Genomic DNA, 26,912 nt, shown 5'->3' on the forward strand with positions numbered 1-26,912 from the left:
GGTTCATAGAAGAAGCTGCTAAGATGCAGGAGTTCGCAAAGCCCTTGAAGAACAGGTGGGCTACTGCCCATTTTATTTGTCACTGAGGACGTACTGGAGTCTTTTAATTTTTCAGGCCAAGGGACAATCACTACTGTAGAGTAAAATGTGGTTGTAAAAAGACTGGACACATTATGGACCCAAACTGCTCACTGCCTGTCAGCTTCAGTCTTGAACATGTATGGCTTTGGAAGGAATGCTTCTGATGGTGACTACAGGAGCACTGCTGTATCCCTGTGTTACATGGGGGAGTGCAGGGATGCTGGGAGTAGGGATGGTAGGACTTGCTAGGTTTGGTGAGAAAAGTGCCTTTGAGGAAGGTTTAGCAATGAGGCAGAAAGACGCCACATGTAACTTGTCTGTGAAGCAGTAGATGACTTAAGCAAAGCAGACAGACACGCACACTCTTCTTTGTTTGTGAGACAATTAATGATACAAAATGCATTAGCTAAATCAGAGGTAATGTGGCATGCCGCTACCAATGCTTTTTAATTAACACGCTGTATCTATCAGACCCAGCCTGTCAATGGCCTAAATGAGGACTCCAAGGCTGGACTCCCGATGCACTTGCATCCTCCAGTCCTGGATTTCCTTCATTGCATGTGTTATCATAAGGTTATTTTGCAGACTTAATTATTGTCCTGCTGTGACACTAAGAAGGTAAATTACATTTAATCTGTGGTGAGCCAGAGCATACCCTGTGTCTTGCATATGAACTGAGAGCCTGACATGAAGATGAGAGCAGCTGCGCCTGGGCTGTGGGCTGGTAGCCCTCCATTGCATAGTCAACCCTTAGCAAAGGAGCTGCTCAGTTTTGCCTAAAGGCCTGTTTCAATGTCTGTAGAAGCGCAGAACAGACCCTGTATTTGTCTTTATTGCTGCCCAGGGCAGGACAGTCCTTTCTGACTACAGATAATATCATCATGTGCCCAACTGCTGCCCTCTGCCAACTTGTGCCTTCATGTCCTGGAGGATTGTGCCTGTGGGTATGGGGAATATTCATCCCAGGGACAGGCTGAAAGGGCCCTGCAGTGGCCCCCGAGTCGTCCATCTGTCCCAAGGCAAGATCAGCTCAACCTAACCAGTCTGTGTTTAACTGCTTTCATGTACTCTCTTTCCATGTATGGAAATGACTGAAAGTTTTGGCCCAGCTGGTATCTTCAAGCTCAGAAGTGCTTGAAGAATGTGGTTCCAGTTTGGAATATACAACTGTAGTGGATTTTGAGAGCTTTCCAGTAGTTGCTGTAGCCACTGTGAACTCTTGCCTGATCGGAAGGAGTATTCTGGCTAATTAATGTAGCAAGGAGACTGGATGACACCACTTAAGACAAAGGTTAACACAACAAGACAGCATGCAGAACTGAATTGTAGTCACAGAAGAACGCAGCATTGTAGGAGATTTTCTTGCTTTTGTCCCGCCTTACTACTTGTATGTCCTCACTGAGTTCTTGGTTTGCATCTACTGCCTTTCCTTGGATGAGAAGACCTGGATGGTGTTTCCTTGGTGTCATCAAGCAACTTTCAATCATTTCATCATCTGGACAACCATGGGGTGATTGAAGTAGCTCTGTCCCTCTCCAGAGACTTCCAAAGTCATTGAGTCTTCTCTGCTGCTTGCTAAGGAAACTGGAAGGGAAGAGCAAAGTGAAGAATCCTCAAGTGTTTTCCATCAGATCAACAGATGTTTTCTCAGTACATCTCCATAACTAGATGTGACTTCAGCTCACACCACCAAATGAATGAGAGAGGAGATAAAGATAACAAAGTAATTGCAGTGCAATGTACCAGGAGAAATGTGGTTTTAGTGATTTCACGTTAACAGGCGGGTGGGTTGTAGCATAACTTTCCCTCTCTACTATAGAGCACCCTAGGCAAGTGTACACTGCACATAATATTTTGTGTTAATTAGAAGTTGGTGCTTTTCTAAGATGGCAATTTTATGGGCTTTGCATTCTGCTTCCACAGCCAGCAAAGCAAGATAGAGATATATATATATATAAAAAAAAGCTTGTCTTTTTTCTTTTCAAGCCCACAAGAGCGAGAAAATCTGCTGAGATGCTCTTTGTCCTTGCTTCCTAAATAAGTATTGCTTCCCAGCAAAACCGTGCTCTTCCAGCAGAAGCAAGAAAGGCAGTTTTCGGTGGCAGCCAGCGAAATGTCATTTGCATTCTTCTAGCAAACTCTGTATTCTCCACACTGCTTGTGGGTGTCTGCATATATATATGAAAGAGCTCAAAAATCTCTATTATAGCTTGAACAGTCATCTCTGAGGAAAACAAGCCATTCCAAAATTGAGAGTCTTCTCAGATGAAGAAAAAGGCCAGAAGTCGGTGACACTGTTGAAGAGCTGTTTTCCTTTGAAAAGTGGCTCTGGAAATGACACCATCTCACACAACAGATCTGCTTTATGATTGTGTCAGGAACTGGATCAGCTCATTGGGTTTTGCTGATTTTTTTTTTTTGGGGGGGGGGGGGGGGGGGGAGGGGGGCTATTAAACAGCTAAAGCTTTCCTGTCCTTCCCAGATCAGCAGCAGGGCTCTTTATTTTAGACTGTGTTTGGATACAACACCTGCAGGATCTGGGTTAGGAAGAGGTCCTAGCTGTCCCTATTTTGAAGACCATGAGATTGCACAAGAGCCTTTAATCCCTGGTCATAGTGCTCAGGAAAGAAGGAACTTGGCCTGGCTCCACTGGTTTGCATATTGGGGCATACCATGGATGCAATCTGCCCGAGTGAAGCTAATGACATTGGCATGTGTGGAGCTGCATGGGGTGGAGGATCTCTGCCCACCCTGGACCTCCTTGGCTCCTTCTGTGGCTCCATCTGCAGAAATGAGGTCTTAACCCTTTGCTGCCTTGCAGAAGGTTGCATGTAGTGAATTTGAAAGAACCTGGCCATGGGGTAAAAGAGCAATGCTGAGCCAAATTCATCATCGATGCAGTGTTGTTAAGTGAAGAGATGGATGTGCAATGTCTCTCAGCATGAGCTCATTTGAAGAAGTGAATGAATATAAGGGCTTAATCCCAAACCCGTTGTTGGAGGGGTGTCTCCATTGTCTTTAAGGGGATTTGGGTCAATTTCTATGGGCTTCATCTATTTATTATGATGTATTTATTAGTATTGCTCTCTGTGTGGATGGGTTTTCATACATCATTTAATAGCCTGGGTCATTTCTAGCTATGACAGTGAAGGCATTGTTGTTTTGCCAGGACAGCAGAGCAGTAACAGAATAACGTCAGCTATAATTCATCCATTATAGTTATTTGGGTTGAGAAACTTGCATCACCATGGAGACATTTTAATAATAAAGAAAAAAAAAATTAAAAGCAGCTTTTTAATGAGTTGGCAGCTTGTCCAAGTTGAAAGGTACTGTATTGTGGATTCATAATGAAATTTTGGACATGAACTATTTTACATAAAAGGCCCAAAACTGTAGCCTGTAATTGGAACCAGGAAGGCGTATGGTCTTGATTCAGCGCTACAGGAGGATTTGTATACGGCAGGAGGGAGATAAAGCTCAGTGCATCCTACGGGAGGCACAATAATCAGCTGCCTGCCTTTGCCAAATATCTGAGTTTGTGTCCTAGGGTGAAATCAGGCTATAATCACGGCATTTAATTACTGTGAGTCCTCTGTTCAGAATACTGCTTTATGCTTCTTTCCAAATGTTATTTCACTAAGGTGAGGGATATTAACTTGGTGCAAATGTGGTGTGTCTCTGTTGGTACCCCCAGATGTCCCACTTGGTGTCCTCTGCAGGAGCTGTAGCAGTGCTCACTTTTGATGCAGCCCAGCCTGCTCGTGCCTCCCGCCTCCTCCACTGCCTGGTGGGGTAGCCCCATGCTAGACGTCTTAGATGCATTTTAAACACTGGTTTGTTAATAAAAGTTAAAGTAACTCCCAGGCAGAAGAGGAGAGGGTGAGTTCATGGCCTCTTTGTGTTTGAACTAGCTAGCTTTGCTGTGGTTGGAAGAATTCCCCACTCCCATGTTCCTGGTCCCCTCCCTGGGTCAAAATCCCTTATGCAGCCCTGGGATACCATCTAAGAAAAGCCTAAAGGGGCAAAGGAAATCTATTTGAAGCTTATGGGCACTGAGCTTGACTTTTCTTGTGGTTTTATATGGCTACGGATCTGCAGTTTAAAAACGATCCATTGTGTTGTTCCCTTCCCTGCATGCTGCCGGCTGCCACACACGTAGATAGTCCCAGCACACACACACCCTGCGGTGCCCATGCAGGGCTGCCCCACTTTGCCCTGCCATGGTTTAAGATTTCCCAAGCAGATACCCAGTGGTACAATGCAATCCTTGTTTTTGAAAGCCTGGACCTTAAAGGAAAGATACCCTGCAAGTCTCACGCTGTTGAAATGCAGCATCTGAGGAGGTTATGCCCTGTAGGTACCCTCTGTTTCAGTAGGTCCAATCTCCAATAATTGATCAAGAAAGCTCCTTTACTGATGCTTCTGGTGTTTTTAAGATGTCCTGTCTGGGATGTGCATCCAGGCTTTTTAGTTTGGGCTCATCTTGCCAGTCTGAATGGCAGAGAAAACCCAAACAGAGGAGTTGTATCCTGCACAGGGTGTGACTTGATGCTGGTATTGACTTGAAACTTGAAATGTATTCATCTGGCATTGCAGGGGATTGACCCTTCCCCTGCACAGAGAATTGCCTCTGTACTGACTGTACCTGCTCCATACTTCAATGGCTTTAATTCTCCAAACCTTGCAAAAATGCAGACAGGAATCACCTGAGATCAGACAGGGTTGCTTTCCCAAATGGAGAAAAAGCTTAGAAGATTTGTTGGATGCTTTTTAATATGCAGACAAATTAGCATCTCTTACTGATTGCTAGACTTCTATTTCTGTTTTCAGATTTTTTTGTCTGTACCAACTGTGAGAGCCAAAGCCACAGAATGCTCTGTTCTCATCTGGAATAGACAAAACTTAATGCAACTTCCCTATTCCCTTAAATAAAACCCTTCAATATTATGTGTGCCTAACTGCCACAGGATGCTTTATTTCCTCTGTCCCTCTGACAAGTTAATTTGGGGACCTCATGATATATGAAACAAAGTTTTTTGCCTTGTCTCCTAAAAAGCTCTAGGACACACTAAGAAAGGGTTAGGTGCAAATAATAGATTTAAGCTAACAGCTTTTTTCAAACCTTTGTTTCCCCAGTGTTATGGTCTCATCCCAAAGCAGCAGACCCCTCACCATCCTTTGCTTGCAAGTTCAAATGTGGGATGGCTTTTGGCTCTGTGACAGATTGCAATAAGGGCTGGGAAAAGGCTTTCTGGTCATAAACGAATGATCCTCAGAGATGCTCAGTTTCTGCGCTTGAGTTTTTAATGTGCCTTTAGAGCAGGTAGCCCTTGGGGGACACTGTTCTACACTGGCTTTGCTGGTGCAGTCTACTTTGGGTTGCAGCCCATCCCAACCCTGTATAGCAATAGGCTTTGGGGAAAAGCCAAATCTTCACCTGGCAACTAAGATGCTGCCCAATATAAATTTTTAGGGTTGATGTGCACACATCTGGAGGGATAAACCTGCGGCGTCCCCATGGGTCATTAGACAACAGGACTGTTTCTGTAGGGATTAATTTTTAAGGAAACCTGACTAACCTCTTTGCTTTTCCACTCCAGCTTCCCCATTCCCAGAGGACTTCTCCATTCTAACCACTGTAAAAGCGAAGAAAGGAGGTCAGTCCTTCTTGATCTCAATTTACAATGAGCAAGGGATCCAGCAAATTGGTGTGGAGATGGGTAGATCTCCTGTATTCCTGTATGAAGACCATACAGGAAAGCCAGGCCCAGAAGACTATCCTCTCTTTAGAGGCATTAACCTAGCAGATGGCAAGTAAGTGAAATTTTGTGCACAAAGGAAAAAACAGTACATTGTTTATATCGATACCGGCATGCTGAACGTTGTGTAAAATAGGAGTCTCGTATATATAAATGTATATACACACCTTTGACTACTGCCAAGTGTCCCATTCTTGAACTTTGCCCTTTGGTGAATAAATACTGCATATATCAAAAGTGTGAATCACATACCAGTCAGTGTAAATTGGCTGATGCTTATGGGGAATAGGAACACTGTTGACTTTTGCTGCAAAGGGTCCCAAGAAATCAGTTTATCTTGCAAAATCCACACTGAGTCTTTTGTGGGACCTAAGGAGGGTGGAAAAGGGGGATAGCCAGGGAGTTAGTGGTGTGGTTTTTTTCCTCTGCCTCTTGTTGAAGCCAGAACTGGCACCCTCCTACCTCGTTTGGAGGGATGAGAAGTGAATGGCATCATCTGTCGCTACAGCCTTTCTATTTCAAATGAAATCTTTAGGGTCTGCCCAAGGATGATTTTCACGTGTTTGCAGATGATGGCTGTCATGGAGGTTTGCAGAACATAATTCTATGAAAGTTTCATTGTCATACAGTAACTGGCTTGTTCTTGAAAGCCTAAGGCTCTGGTTGATAAATTTGTGGCTCTGGTTAACACATTTGTGGATTGTGTTCTTCTAGGTGGCACAGAGTAGCTATCAGTGTGCAGAAGAAAAATGTCACCTTGATTTTGGACTGTAAAAAGAAGATAACCAAGTTCTTGGACCGAAGCGACCATCCCATCATTGACGTCAATGGCATCATTGTATTTGGAACAAGGATATTGGATGAGGAAGTCTTTGAGGTAAGTCATGATAAAGAACAGCTCTGGAGATGTTCCACGGAGATGATGAACTGCATTCTGGTTAACGAGGTACAGCTCACTTTCAAAATTTGTATTGCATTTTTGCATAATGGAATGCTCATATGTAATTTAATTTTTTTAAGTTTTTGTTTTGACTAGGTAAATACTTTCTATAGTGATGATGAGAACAGTGGGCTAGATGACCTGTTGGAGTGAGATCCTCTGGTTCTCTGGTTTCACACCCTTTCTGGGGTTCTAGACCAGCCCCTGCACTGGGATTTGGTAGGTCTGTAGCTCTTATGCTCTCAGCTCATTTAGCATGCAAAGGGCTCACAGGGTTTTCATTCATCCCTGTGTTAAAATTTAGATAAAGTTGCAGGGGCAGTAAATGAAGGCTGAGGAAAGCAGCTCCCTTAGAAGTCATCGTTCACTCTGGGGCTATAGGAATTTACTCTTTTCCCATGCGTTGGCCATTGATTCTTGGATTCTTGCACCATGACTTAAGGGGACTCTCCTTGACAGCTTGTTTGGCAGCCCTGTCACCTCCCACACAGCGATTACTTTTAAAAAGCAAATCAAAATCATGAAGGGTGGAATGTTCCCATGAGCTCCTCTGATTTAAGCAAAGAGATAGAGGATTATTTATAGATAAGGTACATATGGTAGAAGTTCTCCCATAGTTCAGCAGCTAGTTTAATATATGCATTTCGCTAGCAATCTCAGCTTCTGTGGTCTGCTGCACTTCTGAGGCTTTCATGTGTATGAGAATCTTGTCCCTGATCGTTCTTGCAAGCTAGAATTGCTTCACTGAAATCGGTGCCAGTGCAACGGAGTGTAAAGGAAGACCTATTGATCTCTATCGCCTTACTTTTATTGCATTTATGTGGAGGAAAAACTGTATCTCATGGGGCCCCCCAACCCAGCAAAGGGATGTGGAACATCTCCTGTTGGTGAATAATCAGAGCCATAGCATCTGCATTTTGCTGTCAGAAGGAAAGTTCCAGTCTGTTTAACATTACCAACATCTGGGAGCTGGTCTGCTGTAAACAGAGCAAGAATGCATGGACTGAATGCTGCTGCTAAAATCCTAGTTACAGAGTTAGAGCTGAATCTCTAAATTGTATTAAATTAATAGACATTCCCTGGGAAGTTTAACAATTAAAATGGAATGTAAAAGCTGGGTTTAATGGGCACTGGAGTGTCTTTCACAAGCGTTGGATGTTCTGCCAAAAACTTCAGCAGTCACACTGGATGCTGTATTTTAAGTGGAGGTGTTATATAAAGTAGTGAGCTTTTCCGGGGAGCTGCTGGGCCCAGGGATCTAGTAGATCCACTTAAATAACTTGGCATCACATCCAAACTGGATAAGAAAACTGCATTTTAGACTGCTTCATTCTGCAAAGTAACACAGTTTCCATAACTGCCCCTGAAGCTTGAGATGTTCCCAGGTGGCTTTTAGTGCTCAGCCAGATTTAGGACTGCTGATTCCTCTGCCAGGCAGGGGAACGCACGTTTACGGGTGGCAATGCTCTCCCAGCTCTGCTGTTAGCCCTTCCCATGGGGCTGGCCACAGCTCCCTTGCTGAAAAGGACTTATCTTAGGGCTACAAGCTCAGAGGGCTTGTGAAATCTCCTTGATCTTGGGAGGTGGAGTAAAATGGAGCAAGTGTTCCCCTCCGCTGGAGCCTGTTGCCTGTTCTGGGTACAAGATGCAGCTACAAGATTATTGCAGGCACTTGCCAAGAACTGGACAATTAGCAAGTGGGTTTTTTTCCTCTGTCTTATAACATATGTACTGATGTTTTACAGCATGTATATAAAAAACCTCTCTCTAGTTCTGGTATTTGTCCTTTTTTCATTTGTCATCCTTATCAGACAAAGAGGGTTGTCAGCGTATCCACACACACACTAATCAAGATACCAGCAGCTTTAAACTGAATATAATTAATAGGTTTCATGAAGGCAGTGGACTATAACCTAATTTCCTTCATATCTCAGCAACTTAATTTCCTTTGGCCCCTCCTTTCTTCTTTCTGCAGCCTAAGCAGAAACTGTATAGGGAAAATTGTGGCTCAGAACAATGGGAAATGGGTGTAAGCTGTTAGTTATGTATTCCTGGAAAGCTGATAATTTCTGGACCGAATACAGAATGATGAGATGAAGCTGCTGCTGTCCTGTAGGCAACTGCTCTGCAAACCTCAGCTAATGAGATGTTCCCCAGTATTTTCTGCACGCGTGGAGTTGCCTGGCTGTTACACGTTTGTTGCTTTTGCTGGAAATTAAAATAACCCAGTTAGCTGGGATTGAGATGGAAGGCAGCATTGGGGAGGGCTTAGATGGGCTGTGCCTTAGCACGAGTCAGCAAGAGCTGTAAGTAGCGGGAATTCATATCTTCCTTGTCAGGACTGAAATCGGATAAAACCCCAAACACTTTTTGTTTTGAAAGTTGTAATTATTTAAGTTCTGGGTCTAGCTGGGCTTGCAAGCAGTGTGCCCAGATGGGGACTCCCTTGCTTGTACTCTGCTGCAGAAAAAGCCTGGCAGGAAAGGTTAGAGAAGTTTCAAAATATTTCTCTAGCACAACATTCTTCCAGTGGAAAAACTACTTCCTCTCATTAAAATTCAATTAGTTCGGAGGCTGTGTGGATCTCTCTGTACGGCTGGGGGAATGCTGGGTAGGTTTGAAAAGGGGCCAAGGCTGGAGCCTAGGTTATACAAGTTAAGTTTTGTGCTGAGCTGTTGCTCAAAACAAGTTTACAAATGTCAGGACAGGCTCTCGCGCCGGGGTTGGGAAGTGGCGGCCGGCTTCAAGCTGTGACTGAGAGGATGCTGTTGTGAGACAGCAAAGGGCTTTTTGCAGTGAGAGAGGGAAAGAGAAAAGAAATAGCCCATGGTGCAGGATAAACACTTTCTCTCTGCTTGCAGGCTGTAGTAAGCAGTGTTCCTGTGGCTACAGTAGCACTGGAAGGAAGTTAGGAGGCATGTGAATGTCTCATTTTTAGAGGGATTAACTGTTTCTTTTGATGTGCTTTAGTTAAACGTAGATTAGAAACCAAGTCCTAGTACAGTCTAATGGTTAGGCGTAGGAATAGAGAGGATGAAATCTGGGAAAGTCCCTTTCCTAGAAAGCAAAGCGTCTTCTGCCCAAGACCCGGGGATACTTTCCAAAATGCCCTGGTGATGTGAAGGCTCTGCTCCGCAGTGATGCACCGCAGGAGCTGCCTGTCCATGCCTGCGATCTATCGTGGCAGTCACCTTTCTGTGCAGGATTCCATCAGTTCTTGTGTGGATACCAAACCAAAAGTGTGAGCCCATCTCTGCTGGCAGCAGTGTGTTGATCCCAAGGCTGACCCTTGGTAGTCTCTGCTGATGTAAGAGCTGAGAATAAGTTGAGCACTTGTCAGGCCAGTGCTTTGCTCGCTTGAGGGTTTACTTGGCTGTTGCATGCTTCTGTTGCATATTGTACCCATCGACCGTGGCTGTGGGCTATTTGGGTGCTTAGACAATCATCTAAGATTGTCCTCAGAAGATGCTCGTGCCAAGGAATTTTTGCTCCATGCAAAACTCATCGCTGGGTTTGGGGATAGCACCTACCTTCCTGGGGCTTGCTCCTTCCATCAGGGTGAGCAATCAGGCTCAAATATGGTCTCTCTCCTACCCCCAACCAAAGCCTGACAAGGCTTTGACACGTTTAGCCGAAACAGTGTGCAGCTCACTTAATCCATTTGACCACTGTGTCCCAGGACCATGCAGATGGCACCTCCCCGTGGGTTGGCTTTTCCAACCAGCTATTTGCTGTGGTGGTCTGGTGGAAAAGCAGTTCAGCTGGCTCTGGACTGAAGGAGTTGTTCTGGTTTAGCAGACGTGGGTTGAAACAAAGTTCAGGTCCTGGCTCAGTAAGGTCGCTGGTGCTGCATTTCAGTCCCAGAAGTGGCTGTATTACAGCAGCAAACAGAGAAATCCCATAACCCACAGCTGGAGGATCTTTATGAATGGAAAGTGCTGCACAATGTCTGTGGCAGGTAAATGTTACCGTCTCCTGGCTGGATTAAGTGAATTTAACCCCTTTGCAGTGGTGTTTTGAAGCATCTCATGTAATCCCATAGAAGTTTGGTTTCTACAATAGTGTGTGGCCCAGCCATGTTCTACTGCTTAGCGTTACTCTGTAGACCAGCACTTACAGCGATGGGCTAATGAACAAAACAAAACTTGTCCAGACCTTGCCAAAGTCCCAGATATGCGATGTCTTCCACATTTCTGCTGCAAACCCCATTTTGTCTTCTGATCTGTCAGAAGCGTGAGGCTGCTGCGCCAATAAAAGTGCCCTACAGCACCTGGCTGGCAGGGCTAGCATTGGCATCGTTAAAATTGTGGTGTGGACATTGGTAAAAAAGCAGGTAGGTTTTGGTATAACTGCTGGGGGTACCCTAGTAACAAGTGAGTACATTTGATGTAAATTATTTTGGGTTCATCTGTTTAAAATCTTGCAGGATTGTCCCACGAGGTAACCGGCGTTTTGACTCTCTGGAAGTAACGTTGGCTTGCAGTAGTGTCTGGTACTGCTGTAGATGAAATTAGTTTTCCTATAAGTGGCAAAGCTCAGTGCATGTTTATATTACTTTTTAAGGTTTATGGTTTTTATTGTTGACTCCTCTGGAGATAAGAGGAGCTTATGTTGTCCAGCTGAGTACCAGGACTGTCTTATGTGTCTAGCTGGTACTGTAAAACCAAGTGGGTTTCTTCTGATCTGCTAAACAAGGTACGAAGTGAGAGGGTCTTGGACACCTGTGGACACTGCTCTTTCAAGGTAGTGAATCCGTGAGGGGCTGACAAAGTATTTGCTATTAGCTTACACCAGAGCTTGTCCTGGGATGAGATATGGCGCGTTGCTGGGCTTTGGATGATGCTGAAAGGACGGTGCTTTTTATTCTCTTTCCTCCTTTGTGTTTTTGAAGACCACTAGTGAAATCAAGACATCAGAAATGGAGGGAAAGCAATTTGTGCTGGGGTGAGCCAGAAAGCCTGGGCAAGATGCCAGAGGTGCTCTTAGGGGCTGTTGAACGTTTCAAGGCTCAACAAGACAAAGCAGAATAGATGCTTCAGTGCTCTTAGCAGAGACATCGGGGCTGCTCAGGTGCTGTGTTGTTCTTGGGTTGAAATGCCAACTCTTTTCATCTTCTGGCTTGTTTACACTTAAACAATTATCACTGTGGTTGATAATCCTAGATTTCATTTCACTGTCGTAAGGGTTTTCTTCCTCCCTTCTCATGCTCTTGGCTGTAGCATTTCCGGTGCTGGAAAGTGCTCTTATTTTTAAAGTTTCTGTACGTTATTTTTTTTCAGGCATCTTTGAGGTTATAAGATTGGATCGGTAGCTTTTGCTTTAGCGAAAGGTGTACGAATGAAAATATGGTTCTTCTACATGTAGGTGCATCTTGTGGTATTTTTTGGTGTTTCAGGATGGAGAGATTTAGGGCTCCCCTTTTGCAGGCAGATCTCCTGTTAATATACCAAATAGACTCTACTATTGCTGGAGGATAGCTACGCCGCTAGTACGCTGGGCTTTGGGGAAAGCCAGATTGGTGGTAACTGCAATGCTTGCAGACTTTCTCAGCTCATGGGTGCAAATGTACCGTGGGAGCCTCAGAATCCATGTCCAATTCGTGTCTAGACCCAAGCTTGCCTTGGCACGGCTGTCGCTGCTGTTCGTGTTTGCAGGAGGCTCTTGTGTAAATGTCAACAGAGCGGTGGCAAGGTACGGAGCACATGGGAGCGCTTATTTATATGTTTACAGGAGAAGCAACAGGGTCCCCAATATCCTCTAATCAGAAGCATCTTAATGGCTCCATTGAGCTCAGTGAGGCTTCTCGTGAGTGTGGCGTCGAACCCATCGTGTTCTGCAAGATCTGGGCCTAGTCCAGAGGGTCAGGAGGGAACTGGCAGAGCTCATGCTTATTAAGTTTTTGTTAACCTTCAAAAAGCATTTTTTTAATTAAGGTTTTTCACTAATGTGAATTTCCCGTCAAGATGCACCACAGATACATGCTCCTGTGTATTTTTTCCCTACCTCGGCAGACTGCTGAAAGAAGTTAATTTACAATTCTGGCTGCCTGCTTTCCTGGCCCTGCCAAATCTGATTTCACCTTTTTTGCTGTAGAGCCTTTCAGGGAGTGCAAAGAGTCAATGTTTTACACCACCAGCATATACCATGGTGTGAGATGATGGAAAATAAAGCATTCTGAGCCAGCGTTAGGGTTCTTTATTGGAAGATGTCCGTAGCTTTCCCCAGTCTCCTAATAATTCTCCATTTAGTTGCTGGTTTTCTCGTCATTTCTTCTGCTTTTGTTTTTTTCAAAGGGATCCTCTTTAGCAAAATGGTGCACTTGAGACATATGGATTAAATCACAGAACTAGGCTCTTCCAGAAGAGCAATGCTGCCTAGAAAATGTCTACAATTATTGAAGATTATGCCTCTGGATGGGTTTGCAATTAATGGTGAGATTTTTGTGCCAGTCTCCAAGCAATGTGGTCAGTCTAATCGAAACCCAAACGTGGTATTTGGCTCCAGTTGGCAAGGTCTCGCACACCGCATCATCTTACACAGGTGCCCAGGGACGTCATCTGGTTTTATCAGTGTGTCTGTACTGAGGAGGGGGCAGGACCAGATCCAGAATAAGAATTGCAAAACAGCTTGTAAAAGTTAGTCTGTGCCTCAGGTGGTTTCACTTGAATCCTAAACTGACACCATTTCATCTGACCTCTATCTGTCAGGTGCCAGCAAGGAAAGGGAGGATTTGGGTTGGAAACATCAGATTAATTGTTTGCATACACTTTGCTCAAACTCTTGTTTTTCATTTAGATTTGCTGGGTAATTGGCAGTTTAGCCATCTGGACTGCAGTCAAGCTTTGTGACTGGGTCAGGGTTGCCTGTAATGATGTAGCCTTATTAGTCATGATTACAACATACACATATTTAATGTTTCTAACTCTTTTGATTTTGGTGGGTTTTTTTGTCAATGGTAAATTTGATTTCATAAACTGTAAAAGAAACTGTGCTTTGGCACGTGGAGGTAATTACTGCAGTTTGCTGGTATCGAACACCTTCAGGCTTCTGATAGTATACAGTGTGCGGGGAGACATGTTTTATTGTTCAAACAGAACATAAAAGTGCTTTTATTGATGTTTAACAGTTATGCAGTGCATCATTTATCTTTTAATACGGCCAAGTTAAGCGTCACCCTGTGTGAGGAACCTCTGGCTTCCCTGTTGCCTCCTGGACAGTGGTTACAATAACAGCAATGTGCCATGACTCCAGGCACTACTGAAGTGGGACATAAACAAGTTTATTATTTTGGTTCAAATAGGCAGTTTTTGGAGCCTGATTGTTATTACCTTACTAGGGGCTCCTGCAGGCTAGTTAGTTTGGGTGAGCTTTTGCCATTTTGGAGGGCACGGGCAAGGATGCCAAGTGGGAAGTGGGGAGAACTGTCAGTAGGAGGGATGCTAAGTGAAACCACGCTGGGCTCTCCATCACTGCTGTCATCTTGGGCCATGACATGGAGAGGCTGTTGGCCAACTTTCTCTGGCCTGGGGTACCTCCTGCAGAGTGGGGTAACCGGTTGAAACTCCTAAGGAGGAAAACTGAGTAGTCTCTGGAAGGCAAAGCTCATCCTTCAAAACGATTTCTATCCACCATGGGGATTGTGGGGTTTGGGGAGCAGAGTTGTGTGTGGTTGTTCCTGACATTCATCTGGCAGAGTTTTGTATTGAAATGCTGGCAGGCAGCAACCCAGGCAGGCTTGTTATACATGATGGATGCTGTTAGGTGTGGTGTCATTACTCTTTCAGCTGATGGCTTCGTTTGTAGTTTGCTTCCCCCCTTGGATAGCAGGAGGGAGGAGGAGGGGGTTCAGTTTCTTCCATGGAAACTCTGAGGTGCAGAAGGCTGATTGAGCCCAGACAGAGTGATGTAATGCTGGAAACCTGCTCCTCTCTGGTGACATCATGCCAAGGTTTACAGTGGCATTGTGGACATGGATGTCTGCTGGGAGCAGGCAGCAGGACAGGGCATCAGGAGCAGAAAAGGCACTGCAAAGGGACCCAGAATGTGTTAGAAAGGCACTGCAGAGGAGAACAAATGGACATGTTTTGGGGAAAGACGATTTTCTTCAGCTTGAGCATGGGGAAAAAGCCAAATACTCGTGCTATTGGGGAGAAATTTCCAGCTGAACTTTATTGGCAGCATCACTATGCAATATGTAAAAGTGATTATTGAGAGCAGAGTGTGATAGTGTGCCACTGGCCCAAATCAGTGCATGTTTCCCCTTGCCTGCTAATGTGGGAACCTTGTTCTATGCGGAAGGTGACACACCAATTAGTCTTATTTGTATAAAAATGAATTTCTGGAGCACAAGCCTGTGGACAGGAAAGCATTCTCTTTCTTCTATGTACAAAAGTCTTGATTGATTTGCATTGTTGCAGCAAACTGTTATAGGAAACACAGACTTGTCTGAGCCAAACTTGTAAGAATGCCACTGTGTTGAGGAAGAGCATGGTGAGCATTGAGCTCTGCAACAAGCCGGTCAGGCAGGGAGATGGGCTTATGTCCTTGTTGACTTGGCAGTGCTCAAGCTGATGTTTCTTTGAAATTTTTAGGGCTTTATTGCTATTGTCCTGCCTTTGCAGGACATTGCTTGAAGTCTTCATTTCTCTAAGCTAGGGTTTTGTGCACATAGCCTCTCATTGCAGTGAGGACAGAGTAAACCCAGCATAGAAAAGACCATCCTAACTAGAAGCCTCTTAGTTGACTTTGCGTTCAACCCATTCCCTTGTCATTTAGCTACGAACAAATGAAACACATGTTCCTTACACATGGCGAGGCCTTTTTTTTTTTTTGAGGCAGTCTGGGCTGCTTGCCAAAGCCCAAAGGAAAATCCTAGCCCACTCCAGACATCCCCGGTGTGCAGGTGTACTACTTACTTTGACAGAGCTGAGCGGGATCGAATGTATATGTTCACAATAAATACATCACCCTGGGGATGGGAGCTGGAAGAGGGTATTCCTAATGAGTTGTGCAGAATATTGGATGGGATTTGTGTATTTGTGTGTATGTGTGTTTTCTATTCCCTCCAAGAACACGGAAAAAAGTCTCTAACCGTGGGCTCATTGTTCTCCACACGTAGCCACATACTGGCTGTGGTTCAGGAGGTCAAGTCTGCTTGAACAAACAGTGCTTTGGCCACTGAAGCGAAATGTGTGGGGAGATGAGAGAATTTGTGGTGAATATTACTTTTGTGCACTGTTCTCTGCCCTGGAATGTCTGCAAACATAGCAAGGTTTTCCTGAGGCTTTGATGCCTTGCATAAGTAAATTTATCTGCAAATTATGTTTACCTTCTTCCAGCTTGATGCTCAGAATACCGAAATCTGAGCTGTGATGCTCAGCTACTGCTGGCCACGCTGGTCATGCTGCATCTGTTGCTTAATCGGTTTTGTTCAGATAACCACATTTCTGGGCTGAACTTTACATCCGCTCTTCAGGCCATAGGGTGTACAAACCCAGCTCCCTTTCTTGGGATGAAAAGCTTGGGTAGTGCCCAATTAGCTTTGTTATGGGAGCTACGCAGGATTTTGTGTTTAAACGCAAGACTTTGAATGCTGAATTTGAGGTGGGGAATGCTGCACAGAGGTTCTCTTGCAGGAATAAATAAACCAAATCGTCTTTTATGGACCATTAGCAGTGTTGAAACATAATTGCAGAAATACTTTGGAGCATGGAGGCAAGAGGTGCATGAACGTTGACAAAAGCGACAGTCCAGTTTCCTGGAGAAAGGGAGAGAGGTGTTATGCCTACGTGTGCACGCTAGCTCACCACTGGCCAAATTTGCAGCAACGGTGGGAAATTGTAAGAGGAACCTGCACGAAAGCTTTCTTCTTGGGTGGTCCCAGCAGATGTGTCCTGCTCGGCGCTCCATGGTTTGGTGTTTGTCGCCAGCCAAATGCAGGAAAATTCTTTCCCAACCAAAATTTGGTGTTAAGTTAAATTCTGAGTGTGTCAGCAGATATCCCCACAGCTGAGCATGTAATCCCACTTATATCCTGAGATAACTTTGGCAGCCAGGTCTATTTTTCCCCCATTCCCTTTAATCCATAAAACCTGGATTCTGTATTTACCTCCTGGGGCAGAAAACATTCCAAGTCCTGATTAAAAGCCTCTGTGTATACAAACCCCTTGATCCTGAGCCACCTCGGCATGGAAGGCTGAGGACAAAACCTCAGGGTGGATCTTGGGCTTGTGGCAGTCCGGGGATGGAAAGCCTGTCTGTGGAGCTGAGAAAATGGCAGCTCAGCTTCCGGATTAATTCCGCTATGAGGGAGGAAAAAAAAATAGGAGTAAAAGCAAGGGGTGTGCAGCTTTTAGGTACCTTAGTACTCAGAAGAGCTCCAGCTGTTGTGGGATGGGAGCAGGAAGCCCTGATGTGCTGCTAGAAGCAAAGAGCCACCCTTCAGTGATGGAAGTGAGCCCAGACCGGGGGAGGCTGAGGCTTTCCAAAATGAGCCCTGGGTTTTGGAGCTGTCTGAGGGCTTGCCTGGGGTTTCGTACTGGAGTTTGGGAAGTGTTGAGGGAGTGAGGAGGGGAGAGGATGGGAAATCCACAGAGCAGCAGCTGTGGGGCTGCCCCGGTTGCTTTTCCTGCCCTTGCAGCAGTGGTGTGAATTGTCTGATGGAGCTGCGAAATGCCGTCTGCTGTGTTTGCCCATCATGGATGGTCATGGCTAGATGTTTGATGGAGACCTTGGGTTGGATTTCCTTCCTGCTGCCGCCTCCCTTTCTGCACCAAGACCGGCTGCTCCTTAAGTCTCTCCTGAGACTGTTCACCACCTTCCCTAGATCCTCTCTTTCCCTTTGCATCCCCCACCTCCATCGTAGCCAGGGGTGGGAACGAAGCCCAAAGCTTTCTGGGTCATTGGGACCAACACCTCGCAGGCAGACACCGCAACCCTGTTTACACAGGGCTGAGTAAAAACTGAGCAACTGCCTCCACTTTGGCTCAGTGCAGCTCCAACAGTGAGTTTTCAAATGTGTAACTTAAGCCAAGAGCTTCACTTTACTACATATTTTCCACTGTGAGAGCGTCCCCCTTACAATACGCTGGCGTATCCAGCTTTGTGTGGGCGGCGCAGCCAGCAGAAGCTGATCTCGTTCCTAATTTTCCATGGATGAAAGGGAAATAAATCAATGTGAAACCGGAGCCAGGAAACGGCATCGTTCGGCACGGAGGGGGAAGACACAAAAGAGCAACGCCGCGATGTGCTGTGCCGCAGCTTGTAATGAGGGAGAATCTGTTTTTAAACTATCCCTTATGGTTCACACATATGTCATTGAAAAATAACTTCTATAGGAAAAAGCCAGCCCTTTAGTTTGGTTATTAGTGAATTATTTGATTTGGATGGAGAGAGGAAACTTGGAACAGTGTGATCAGCTGTCGGTAAGGCGGTGACATCAGGAGATGAAGTTGGATGGGGGAAATACAGTGCTAAATGAAATGGTAAAGAAAATAGGGAACTTGAGTATGTGGTCAGGTCTGCATGACCACAAGAAGAAATGGGAAGGCTGGGCAGCCTTGCGGGCTTTAATTTGGGTTTACGTGGAGTTTTCAGAGACTGCGTGCTCCCTCCAGGCTGCACCTCCTCTCCAAGGAAAACGCTGCCATTTCCTCATTTCGTTTTGAGAAACGTAGCCTGGATAAAAGGGCACTGCCCAGAGCTGGCCCTCAGACTGCGGCTGGGGACGGCAGCCAGGCCGTGGGGCCATGTGCGTTAGGCTCTGCTGCAATGGGGATGACCTTTGGGTGGTGACAACTGGGACCCGGAGAGTGGTGGCACTGGTGGGCACAGCCGGGCTGCCCTGGGCTACCTGGTGCTCAGAGAGCAGTGGAGGACAAGGGGAAATGGGGACTTGGGTTTCTTCCAGGGATTCCTAATGAGTGCGATGAGGAAAATGGAGCAAATACCTTTATTTCAGCCTGTTCTGTGGAGCGCAGGCTATTGAGTGTATGCTTCAGAAAGGCAGTGTTATTCGGAATACACCGGATGCAAAATGAGGTTGTTATTTCAAAATTGCTCATTGTTTCATCTTCTCCCTCCCTCTCAGCTTTATTAACTGCTAGTTAAAGGGCTGGCAGATCATGATAGACAATGACATCCATTCATTTTGCCCTATTCATTTCTCAGAGGCCTGGGCTGGGCTTTCATGGTGGTGTTTTTTGTTTTTGTGGGGGTTTTTTGGGTTGGTGTGGTTTTTTTTGTTTTTTTTTTTTTTTTAAATTTCCATGCTGGACAGTGAAAGGTCAGGCTGACACTATCCTCCTTTTATGTAAATGCCTCCCACAACACACAGGCTACCAGTTAATGTAGCTTTCCAGTGGGCCTGGATGTGAGTTTTTTGGGATGCTGCCCGTGGGGCTGTTGTCCTGGCAGTGCTGACCTGCGCTGGTCCCCTCACCCTGGCCTCGGGGCGCCACCGAAGCAATTAGCACCCTGATGGAGGGTGGTGGTGTGGGTGCAAGCTGCTGCTTGCTCCTCTCCTGCACTGCAGGAGCAGCAGGCAGGGTGTGCATGCAGGGGAAGGGAAAAACTTCCTTTTTTTTTTTTTTTTTCCACTGCAACCACTGATGTGAATCCAAACTTTCCCTGGTTCTGGTACCTTCCCAGATTGTCCCAGCAGTCGGCATCGCTGGTCAGCAGGGTCTGAGCCCTGCTGTGACACTGGGCACTGGCAGTGGCTGTCAGGGAGAGCACTGCCTTGTCACACTGTCCTGTTATCTTATTTTTGCATGAAATGTCTTTCCTTGACTGTCGAGAGGAGGCTACAGTTGTAAAAGCCTGTTGCCGGGTGCCTCCTGAGTTGCCCTGCTTAAGCATATCCATGGAAGCAAACTTTCTGAGCAAGTATTAAGAAGGTTTTTTAAAAATAGTTTAATTTGCTGCTTGCAAGGTTTCAGAAGCATAATCTGACTTGATGCTTCAATTAAGGAACAAAACCACACCGTGTGAATAGACCTGAGCCAAATCAGCTCCTATTGGAAAATAATCAGAAGGAACTGCTTGAAAAATGTCTGCTGTGGAGTTATTCATGTTCGTTATTTTGCAAAGGCTTTGGAATAGATAATAATTTAAAAGGAAAAAAGAAAACCATGTTTAAATTCTGGATAGGTATGTGATAGCTTTTGGTTTTTTGAATGATCTGTTGCTATGAAGTTAGTCTCAGCTGGTGGTATTAGTGTTGTAAACAGATGGTGGGTGCATCTATTAAAGAACACTGTGAACTGAGCAGTTTTTAAAGTGTTCCTTTCAAAGCTATCCTATAGATTTACACTATTCCAGGCTAAGCGTTTGTAATCTGGAGGGGGGGAAAAACACCCAACAGCTGTATAGTAACCATGCTATAAAGGTTGTATTTGGGCTAGATGTAAAGACAGTGACAGCAGCACATGGTGATTGTGGGGCCTCTATTTTTAGGGATCAACGTTGTAATTTGTGTGGAGTGTGACATAAATGCTGATTTTAAGTTACCAAATGAAGAGTTTGAAGGCAGAAATCACAGAGTGACAAGCTGCTGTGTGGTCATATAGGAAAAAAACCCCAACCCTCTAAGGGTTTGATCCTAGTGTGTTTGCTGGAGAGCCAGTAATGATTACAAGTCTGTTGTGCAGATGGATAAGCCACTCTTTTTGAGTAGAGGCTCATCTGAGGTTGCCTGGGTGGCAATGCCAGCCTGAATGTGGCCGGCATCTGATGACAGGTAGCAGCAAACCCTTGGGCTCTGCCATGTCCCATGATGTTCGTCGGAGAGCTGCCAGGGCAGCTGGCAAGCTGAGACCTGGAGATGCTTGGTTTTCTCCTCCATTCTTCTTGGGTCTGGAAAATTGAGGAGAAGAGGGTGTTTTCCATGTATAGGCAGAAATGCAAGAAGAACTGCTTATTTTGTGGTGCTTCAGCTCATTTTTTTTCCAGTTACTGTGGGAATTGGGAATGTCAGAGATGCTTTGACATTAGTCGGGTCTAGATTCCTTCTAATTTGTCTTGTGGTTGCTTAAACTTTTCTTATGGTAGGAACATTAGAGAGATGTGTTTTTGTTGTGCATGCCTATATCTGATCAGATGTGAACTCGCTGCAAAGCCTCCCCTCAGACAATGAACTTGTATGCCTTTCTTATACTTAGCTGTCTGTTTCCATGGCACTTATAGAGTTTAATTATCTTGAGCCTTTTTCCTCTGTCAAAAGTGATTGAAATCAGCTATCAGATTCAAGAGTTATTGAGGTAGATGGACACACCTGTGGCTGCACAAAGATCACATATGGCTTGCTTTCAGGGGAAACCAGCCAAAAAGCTGCATTGCTGTCCTAATGAATTCATTAGAGGAGAATGCTTCCTCATGTGTTAGTTTAGACCTTCAAATTAAATAACTCTCAATGTGGTTTCTGGTATATACAACAGATGAGTATTTAGTTGCTAGCAGTTGTAATTACAGAGGTGGCCAGAAGGCTGGGTTGTTTCTTCGGTGAAGGTGTTTCTCTCTAGCATGCCTGCTATGCATACAACAGCTCTGCTCCAAATATTTGATGTAGGTAGGATCCTTGTACAGGGAGACCCAGTTCTGCTCTAGCTCCTCGTGCTGGCAAAAATGCAAGAACTGGTTCTGCATAGTTGAATGGAGGCAACACTTAAGATCCCACACAAGGAGCGCGCACAGATCGGGTCTGCTAAGGACCTACACCAGGTCTGACCTTAACATCCCGTACATTCCCTAGGAGATGGTGTAAGTGTGCCAAGTCCTTCTGCCAAGCTGGCCCTGCATGCAGAGTCTAAACCTGCTTTTCTCTCATTCCAGCTCTTCTCAGAATTGGGCTTCCTATTTTTCAGTCAAAACTAGAGAGGGGAAAAGAGAGTCAGACTATTTACCTTGTTCATGGGAGTTTTGCAGCAGCCAAACAAAACTGAGTCACTTTGGAAGGGTTCTCTGCAGTCAGTTTTTTTTACTTTTTTTTTTTTTTACTCTTCCCCTGAAATAGAAGGAACACCTTTGCTCAGCCAGCAACTCAAAAATAAGCCAGCAAAGGAGTTATTTCTTCCAGTCAAGCCTGGTTAGTAGCATGGTCTAGATAGACTGCATTGCAAGGTTTCCATGCCGCAGCTATGGGAACCTCTGGGGTCTTTGGTGACTTGGTCCCAGTGAGCCAAGGGATTCCAGCTCCTGTGCCATTTTCTGTTCTTGGGGAAGGTGTTACTGCAGGAGATCTGTAAATGGTTTCTCAAGAGAAGACTGCTAGCTGAGGATGGTCCCTGGCTAGCCAGGAGAGCCACAGCAGGCTGCTCATTGTAGATGGACATGGTTCTTCATCCTCTAGCCCTAAGGTCCCCCTGGAGCTGATGTTCACCAGCTGAGGGTGTGGGCTTCTTCCACTGCTGGGGCTGAAATCAGAGCATGGGTGGGTACCATGAGCAGGTCTTGTGGCTTGGCTTTGCATCTGCTGCAGGTGATTGAAATCCCAAGGATTATTTCAGGGCTTGGGTGACTGGTGAGGGGTGTGAATGGCACATGCTCAGCTGGCTTCAAGCTGGCCAGAGTCAGCCCTTCAGAGGAGGGGTTCAAGGCTGGTGGAGAGCACTGGTGTCCTCCAAAGGTCTGGGTGGGACAGGGAGCCTGTCCTTGGCTGCAGGGTGCTTTATGGTAAGATCAGTGCCTCTGGTGTGGGCTCCCAAGGCTGTGCTGGCTGGGTCAGGGTCCATCCCTGCGGATGCGGCATGCAGTTGGTGCTCCAGCAGGAAACGTATGCTCCACTCCAAAGGCAATGCCCAGGCACTCTGTAAACACCCGGCGATAGCTGCGTTTGACATGTCCCAGCTTTTGCCGGAAGAGGTTGGGGATAAGGATTAAGCCCTGGCTTCAGAAAAGCTGCTAGGGATATGTCAGGCTTTAGCAGGGTCCGTGCCCCATGCTAGAAGTGGAAACTAAGTCATTAGGAAGGCGGAGTCTTTCAAAAGTACCCAAATCTGGAGGCTTTCCTCCTCTATGAGTGGAGGAGCTCCTTTAAGTTAGCAGTGCTTAACATCTGCATCTGTAGGTAATCACACTTAAAAACACACATGCTTAGATATGCAGCATGGATGTGCAAAACATGCATGCACAAAACATGGATGCAAGCACTGTGGCTGCAAAGTGGAGCTTAGAAAGCGTGCCAAGGGGCTGCAGAGGAGACCGTCCTTGTCACTCATGCACCACGTGAGGTGGAAGTACTCTGGAAAAGCATCATGATCCTGGGTAATAATTAAAGACTATATACTAATATGTCTGTACAGAGTAGTAGATTCAGGGTATGCAACCTTAAATCTGGTGTTTCTGAAGTTTTGGAACCCTTGCAGCTTTTTTTAAGTTCTGTATGTGTGTGTACAGGCAGGTTGTTTTTAAAAGTAAAATTGGAAAATCAGCTTCAGCCATGTGGTCTCACATTGACACCTCTGAAGTTATCAGCAAGCATGGGACATGCATGTATGGGCACCTGCGTGCATGTATGCACATCTGTACATATACGAAACAGCTATTATGGGTAACCTAACATGCAGCTGCCACTTTAGAGAGAAAATATTTACTTCCATGTGATGAAATTTGAACTAGAAGTCATGCAGTTTAATAAAAATATGTGGTTTAGATTCCTTGTTCTTCACATATGTTTCTAATCTGCTGGGGGGGTTCAGACCATCTGCCTAGAACACACAATTTAAAAAAAAAAGTTTAAAAATGCTCATTTTGCAAATATAAAGACTGACTTTACAATAGGAAAATGGAATTTGAGAGTAGTGTCCTCTCTTTATTGGGGTGGAGAGAGGTGGGACTGTCAGGGGTTTCTTTTCCTTTTTTTTTTTTCCTTTAAAAACCCTGAACTGCGTGCTATTATTTTACCCCTCTTTGCAAAATAGCTGCAGAAACCTCTCATGTTATTTTTGCCTATGTTACCACAGTGCTTGGCCAGGCTGTAGAGAAGGAGTGAATATAAAGCAGCCTTTTGTCACACCAGTCTACCCAACCCCTCTCCCCGTCTGTCTGTCCTTCCAGGCTGGGGCTGCAGAGGAGGGGAAGCCGTTCAGTCGCAGCCTGCTTTCTGTGTCCGTAACCGATTGTTTCACACCCAAAAATCCTAGTGGATAGATTGTGGTTTAACAGACATAAATATATAAAAATAGCTGGAGGAGCTGAGTGTCTGAGCATGATGGTTGTTGATTTATGGATATCTGTCTCTTTGGGTGTTTTTAGCAGGTCTTTTGTATTTGCTTTATTTTTTAAGGCATCTTGGCTGCCTTTTCCTTTCCTGCAGTCCCTACCGCTTGGCTGCTGCTTTGCCCTGGGCGTACCTTCCCGTCCCATCGAAAGACTTACGGTGTTTGTGCTCGCTCAAAAGAGAAGGAATGCAGACAAATCACCAGCGGAGCGCTGGCCCCGTGGATGGCAGCAGTTTTAGGAGGGACCTGGGTTAGCAGGCGAGCAGGGAGCTTGAAGTGGAAGGGAAAAGCAAAGCTTGCAAATATTCCGTGCCAAAGGACTGCAGTGTGTGACGGCAATGCCACCATGTTTGCAGCAGCCTGATGTAAGCCTCCCTGCACGGAGCTGCGAGGCGTGAGGACAAACAGAAGCCGAGGAGTCATTTCTCCTCTGGGTGGGTCCTGCTGCCTTGTGCAATTAGCTGCAACAGTTATTAAAAGTACTTGTCCGCTTTGCAGCGCGCTCTGCGGAGCACGCAGCCACTGTCTGGTGGTTTGCAGCACCAGACATGAGTCAAGGGAAAGCTGGACGCATCCCCCGGTACGTGCGTGGGACGGACGCTGCCTCCTGCTCTGCACTGCCTGACCCGGGATGCTCCTGCGGCAGCCTCTCAGCTGGCCTTGGAAGGACAAGAGATTTAAACCACAGTCCAGTTTCTGCTGTCTTGGCTGTGCCTACCTTCAGATTTTTTTTTTCTATTCTTTTTTCTGGCTTGAATTTTCCCATTTGCTGAAGAAAATCCCCCTTGCTACCAGCAGCTGTGCCTCCCGTGCAGCCCGGCTCTGCAGGTTCTGCCCCGTCGGTGCCACGGCTGGAGGAGGGCTGCGTGGGGTGGACCTGCCGAGGGACGCTGCGCTGTGCCTGCAGTGGGTTTTTCCAGCTCTGAAACAAAGACCCTGGAGAAACACATTGCTGTGATAGCCTTGCAGTAAATACTTTGTCGATTTGATGCTTTCTGTGCTTCTGCCAATGCCACCTGTTTTCCAAGCTGCCTCTTTCTTAAGGATTGGTTTTTCTCTCTGCCCTGTGTCCCTTAAGTTCCTGGATCTTAATTAAACGACAGGTTGCTAATTTGCCTTATCTGGGTTTCTCTACCCATTTGGTAAATTTTCGAACAAAAACTGTCCTCCAAGGTCTAGGTATCGGCTCTTAGCTAGGAAAGACACATCGCCCACTGGAGGCGATGCTCATTTATGGCTTACGGTGGGAGCCACAGGGTAACAAACCGTGCGATGCGCACGTAATGCTTCATGTGAGCGCCGCGGGCCCCTTCAGTCAGTTAAGGTCAAGGTTGAATAAGGTGAAGAACAGTTGCCTCAAAGCATAAAGCAGCCCCTGAGCTTTTGAGGATCTTTAAACTCGTGATCAGATGTCTCTTCTGAAAGGATGGAGGTTTCAATTAGGCGAAGCGCCTGGGGATGAATCAGTGTTGGCAGTGAAGGGATGGGGAGCTGGTGCAGGGAGGATGGAACCGTGTGGTCCAGGTGGCGAGTCTGGAGCTCAGCTTGGGCTCTTGCCCCCATCATTAAATGTCCATTTGAGCTGGGTCAGGTTCTTCCATCTTGTCCCTTTTCTGTTCTCTACAGGGCATTGCCGGTCCCTACACGAGAAGCTCTCGGGGCAGGATGTGCTGATTAAGTGGACCGGGGTAGCAGAGAGCTGAGGAAAGGGTGATGTAGAGCTATTACATGGGACTGGAGAGACCAAAGGGGCTCTGGGGTGTCAGGATTTGGTGAGGATTGCAGCGAAAGCAGCAGAAAGAAGTTAGCAATGATTAATAGGTTTGACAAACTCAGTCATTTGGAAAGGCAAAAATATCTTTCACCCATTGCGAATAGGAAACTGCAATAGTGGATGGTCCGTCTGTTGCCTGTAAAGCGCTGTTCTGTAAATAATCCATACGGCTGATGAACACTGTGTATATTGTCTTTAGGAATTAGCTCTGCTTTGTCACTTAAACAAAAAAGGACTTTGGGGTAAGCTCTAGCTTTGCATTTGCTTCGGCGTTGCGCAGAGGGTGCTCGGCGTTGTGCCGGCGGCTGCTGCCGAGGCAGTGTTTACATTAGGGTAGGGCATTATTTACATTGCATGGTTGCCGGGGCTGGGGAGGAAGTCGCTGCCTGGAAATGAACCTTGTATTAGTGTCTCCTCTTCTGCAAATGACTTGAGTCCTTGACTAGTATTTGGGTATTGGCAGAGTGACAGCTTCTTCAGGAGAGCTTTCCAGAATTAGCAAAGCCGCCTGGCTTTTGTTCTCCTCTTAAAGAATCGCTTGTCCTTCCCTTCTAGTAAGGAGCCCTTGCTAAACTGCTCATAATTTGTATTGTGATATTACATTGACAGACCTACAGCATCCTGTGGTCTCTGCAAGCACATATGAAAGAGCTCCTTGCTCCAAAAATCCTCTTTTCTAAGAAACAGCCATGGAGCAGCTGACCCGAGGATCCAGCAGTTATGGATGGAGGAAGCATGACGTGGTATTGCCCGACCATATTCTCATCCATCAGAGTAGGGCTGGGTGTTGAGGACAGCTTGGAGTGGAGGGTAGCAGGGTTCAGGGAAGAGGCATAGAGAAGGGGACTGCACTTCCTTGCCCTGCTCCTCCAAAGCCAGGGGCCAGGGCTAACAGCGAATTAACAGATCCTCGTGTGATAGGAAATGGGGTTCCTCCCAGCGATTATAAAGTAAAGGTTGAAAATTACTGGGGAGGCTAACTACCTTTGCACCAAAGGGCTTATTTTCTTCTTGTTCTTGTGGTTGGGGAAAGAGGCATGTGGGTTGTCAAAATAATTACTGTAGTTTGTGTTCTGTGAGTTTAGTACCAGAAATGCTAATGACTTAGTTTTGGGGTGGGGATGCAGGACTAGGCTGATGTG

The 26,912-nt window shown here is 45.9% G+C and overlaps 1 protein-coding gene across 2 annotated transcripts in view; it reads left to right on the forward strand.

Moving 5' to 3' along the window:
- Positions 1-26,912, forward strand: part of COL5A1 (collagen type V alpha 1 chain) — a 157,885-nt gene that overhangs the window by 38,732 nt on the left and 92,241 nt on the right. For both annotated transcript variants that reach the window (XM_075716081.1, XM_075716082.1), the window contains exons 3-4: positions 5,682-5,895; positions 6,555-6,717. In XM_075716081.1, the coding sequence (XP_075572196.1) occupies positions 5,682-5,895; positions 6,555-6,717 (377 nt within the window). The remainder of the gene's footprint in view (positions 1-5,681; positions 5,896-6,554; positions 6,718-26,912) is intronic.

The sequence above is a fragment of the Pelecanus crispus genome, chromosome 9 (assembly GCF_030463565.1).
Source record: "Pelecanus crispus isolate bPelCri1 chromosome 9, bPelCri1.pri, whole genome shotgun sequence".
NCBI lineage: Eukaryota > Metazoa > Chordata > Aves > Pelecaniformes > Pelecanidae > Pelecanus > Pelecanus crispus.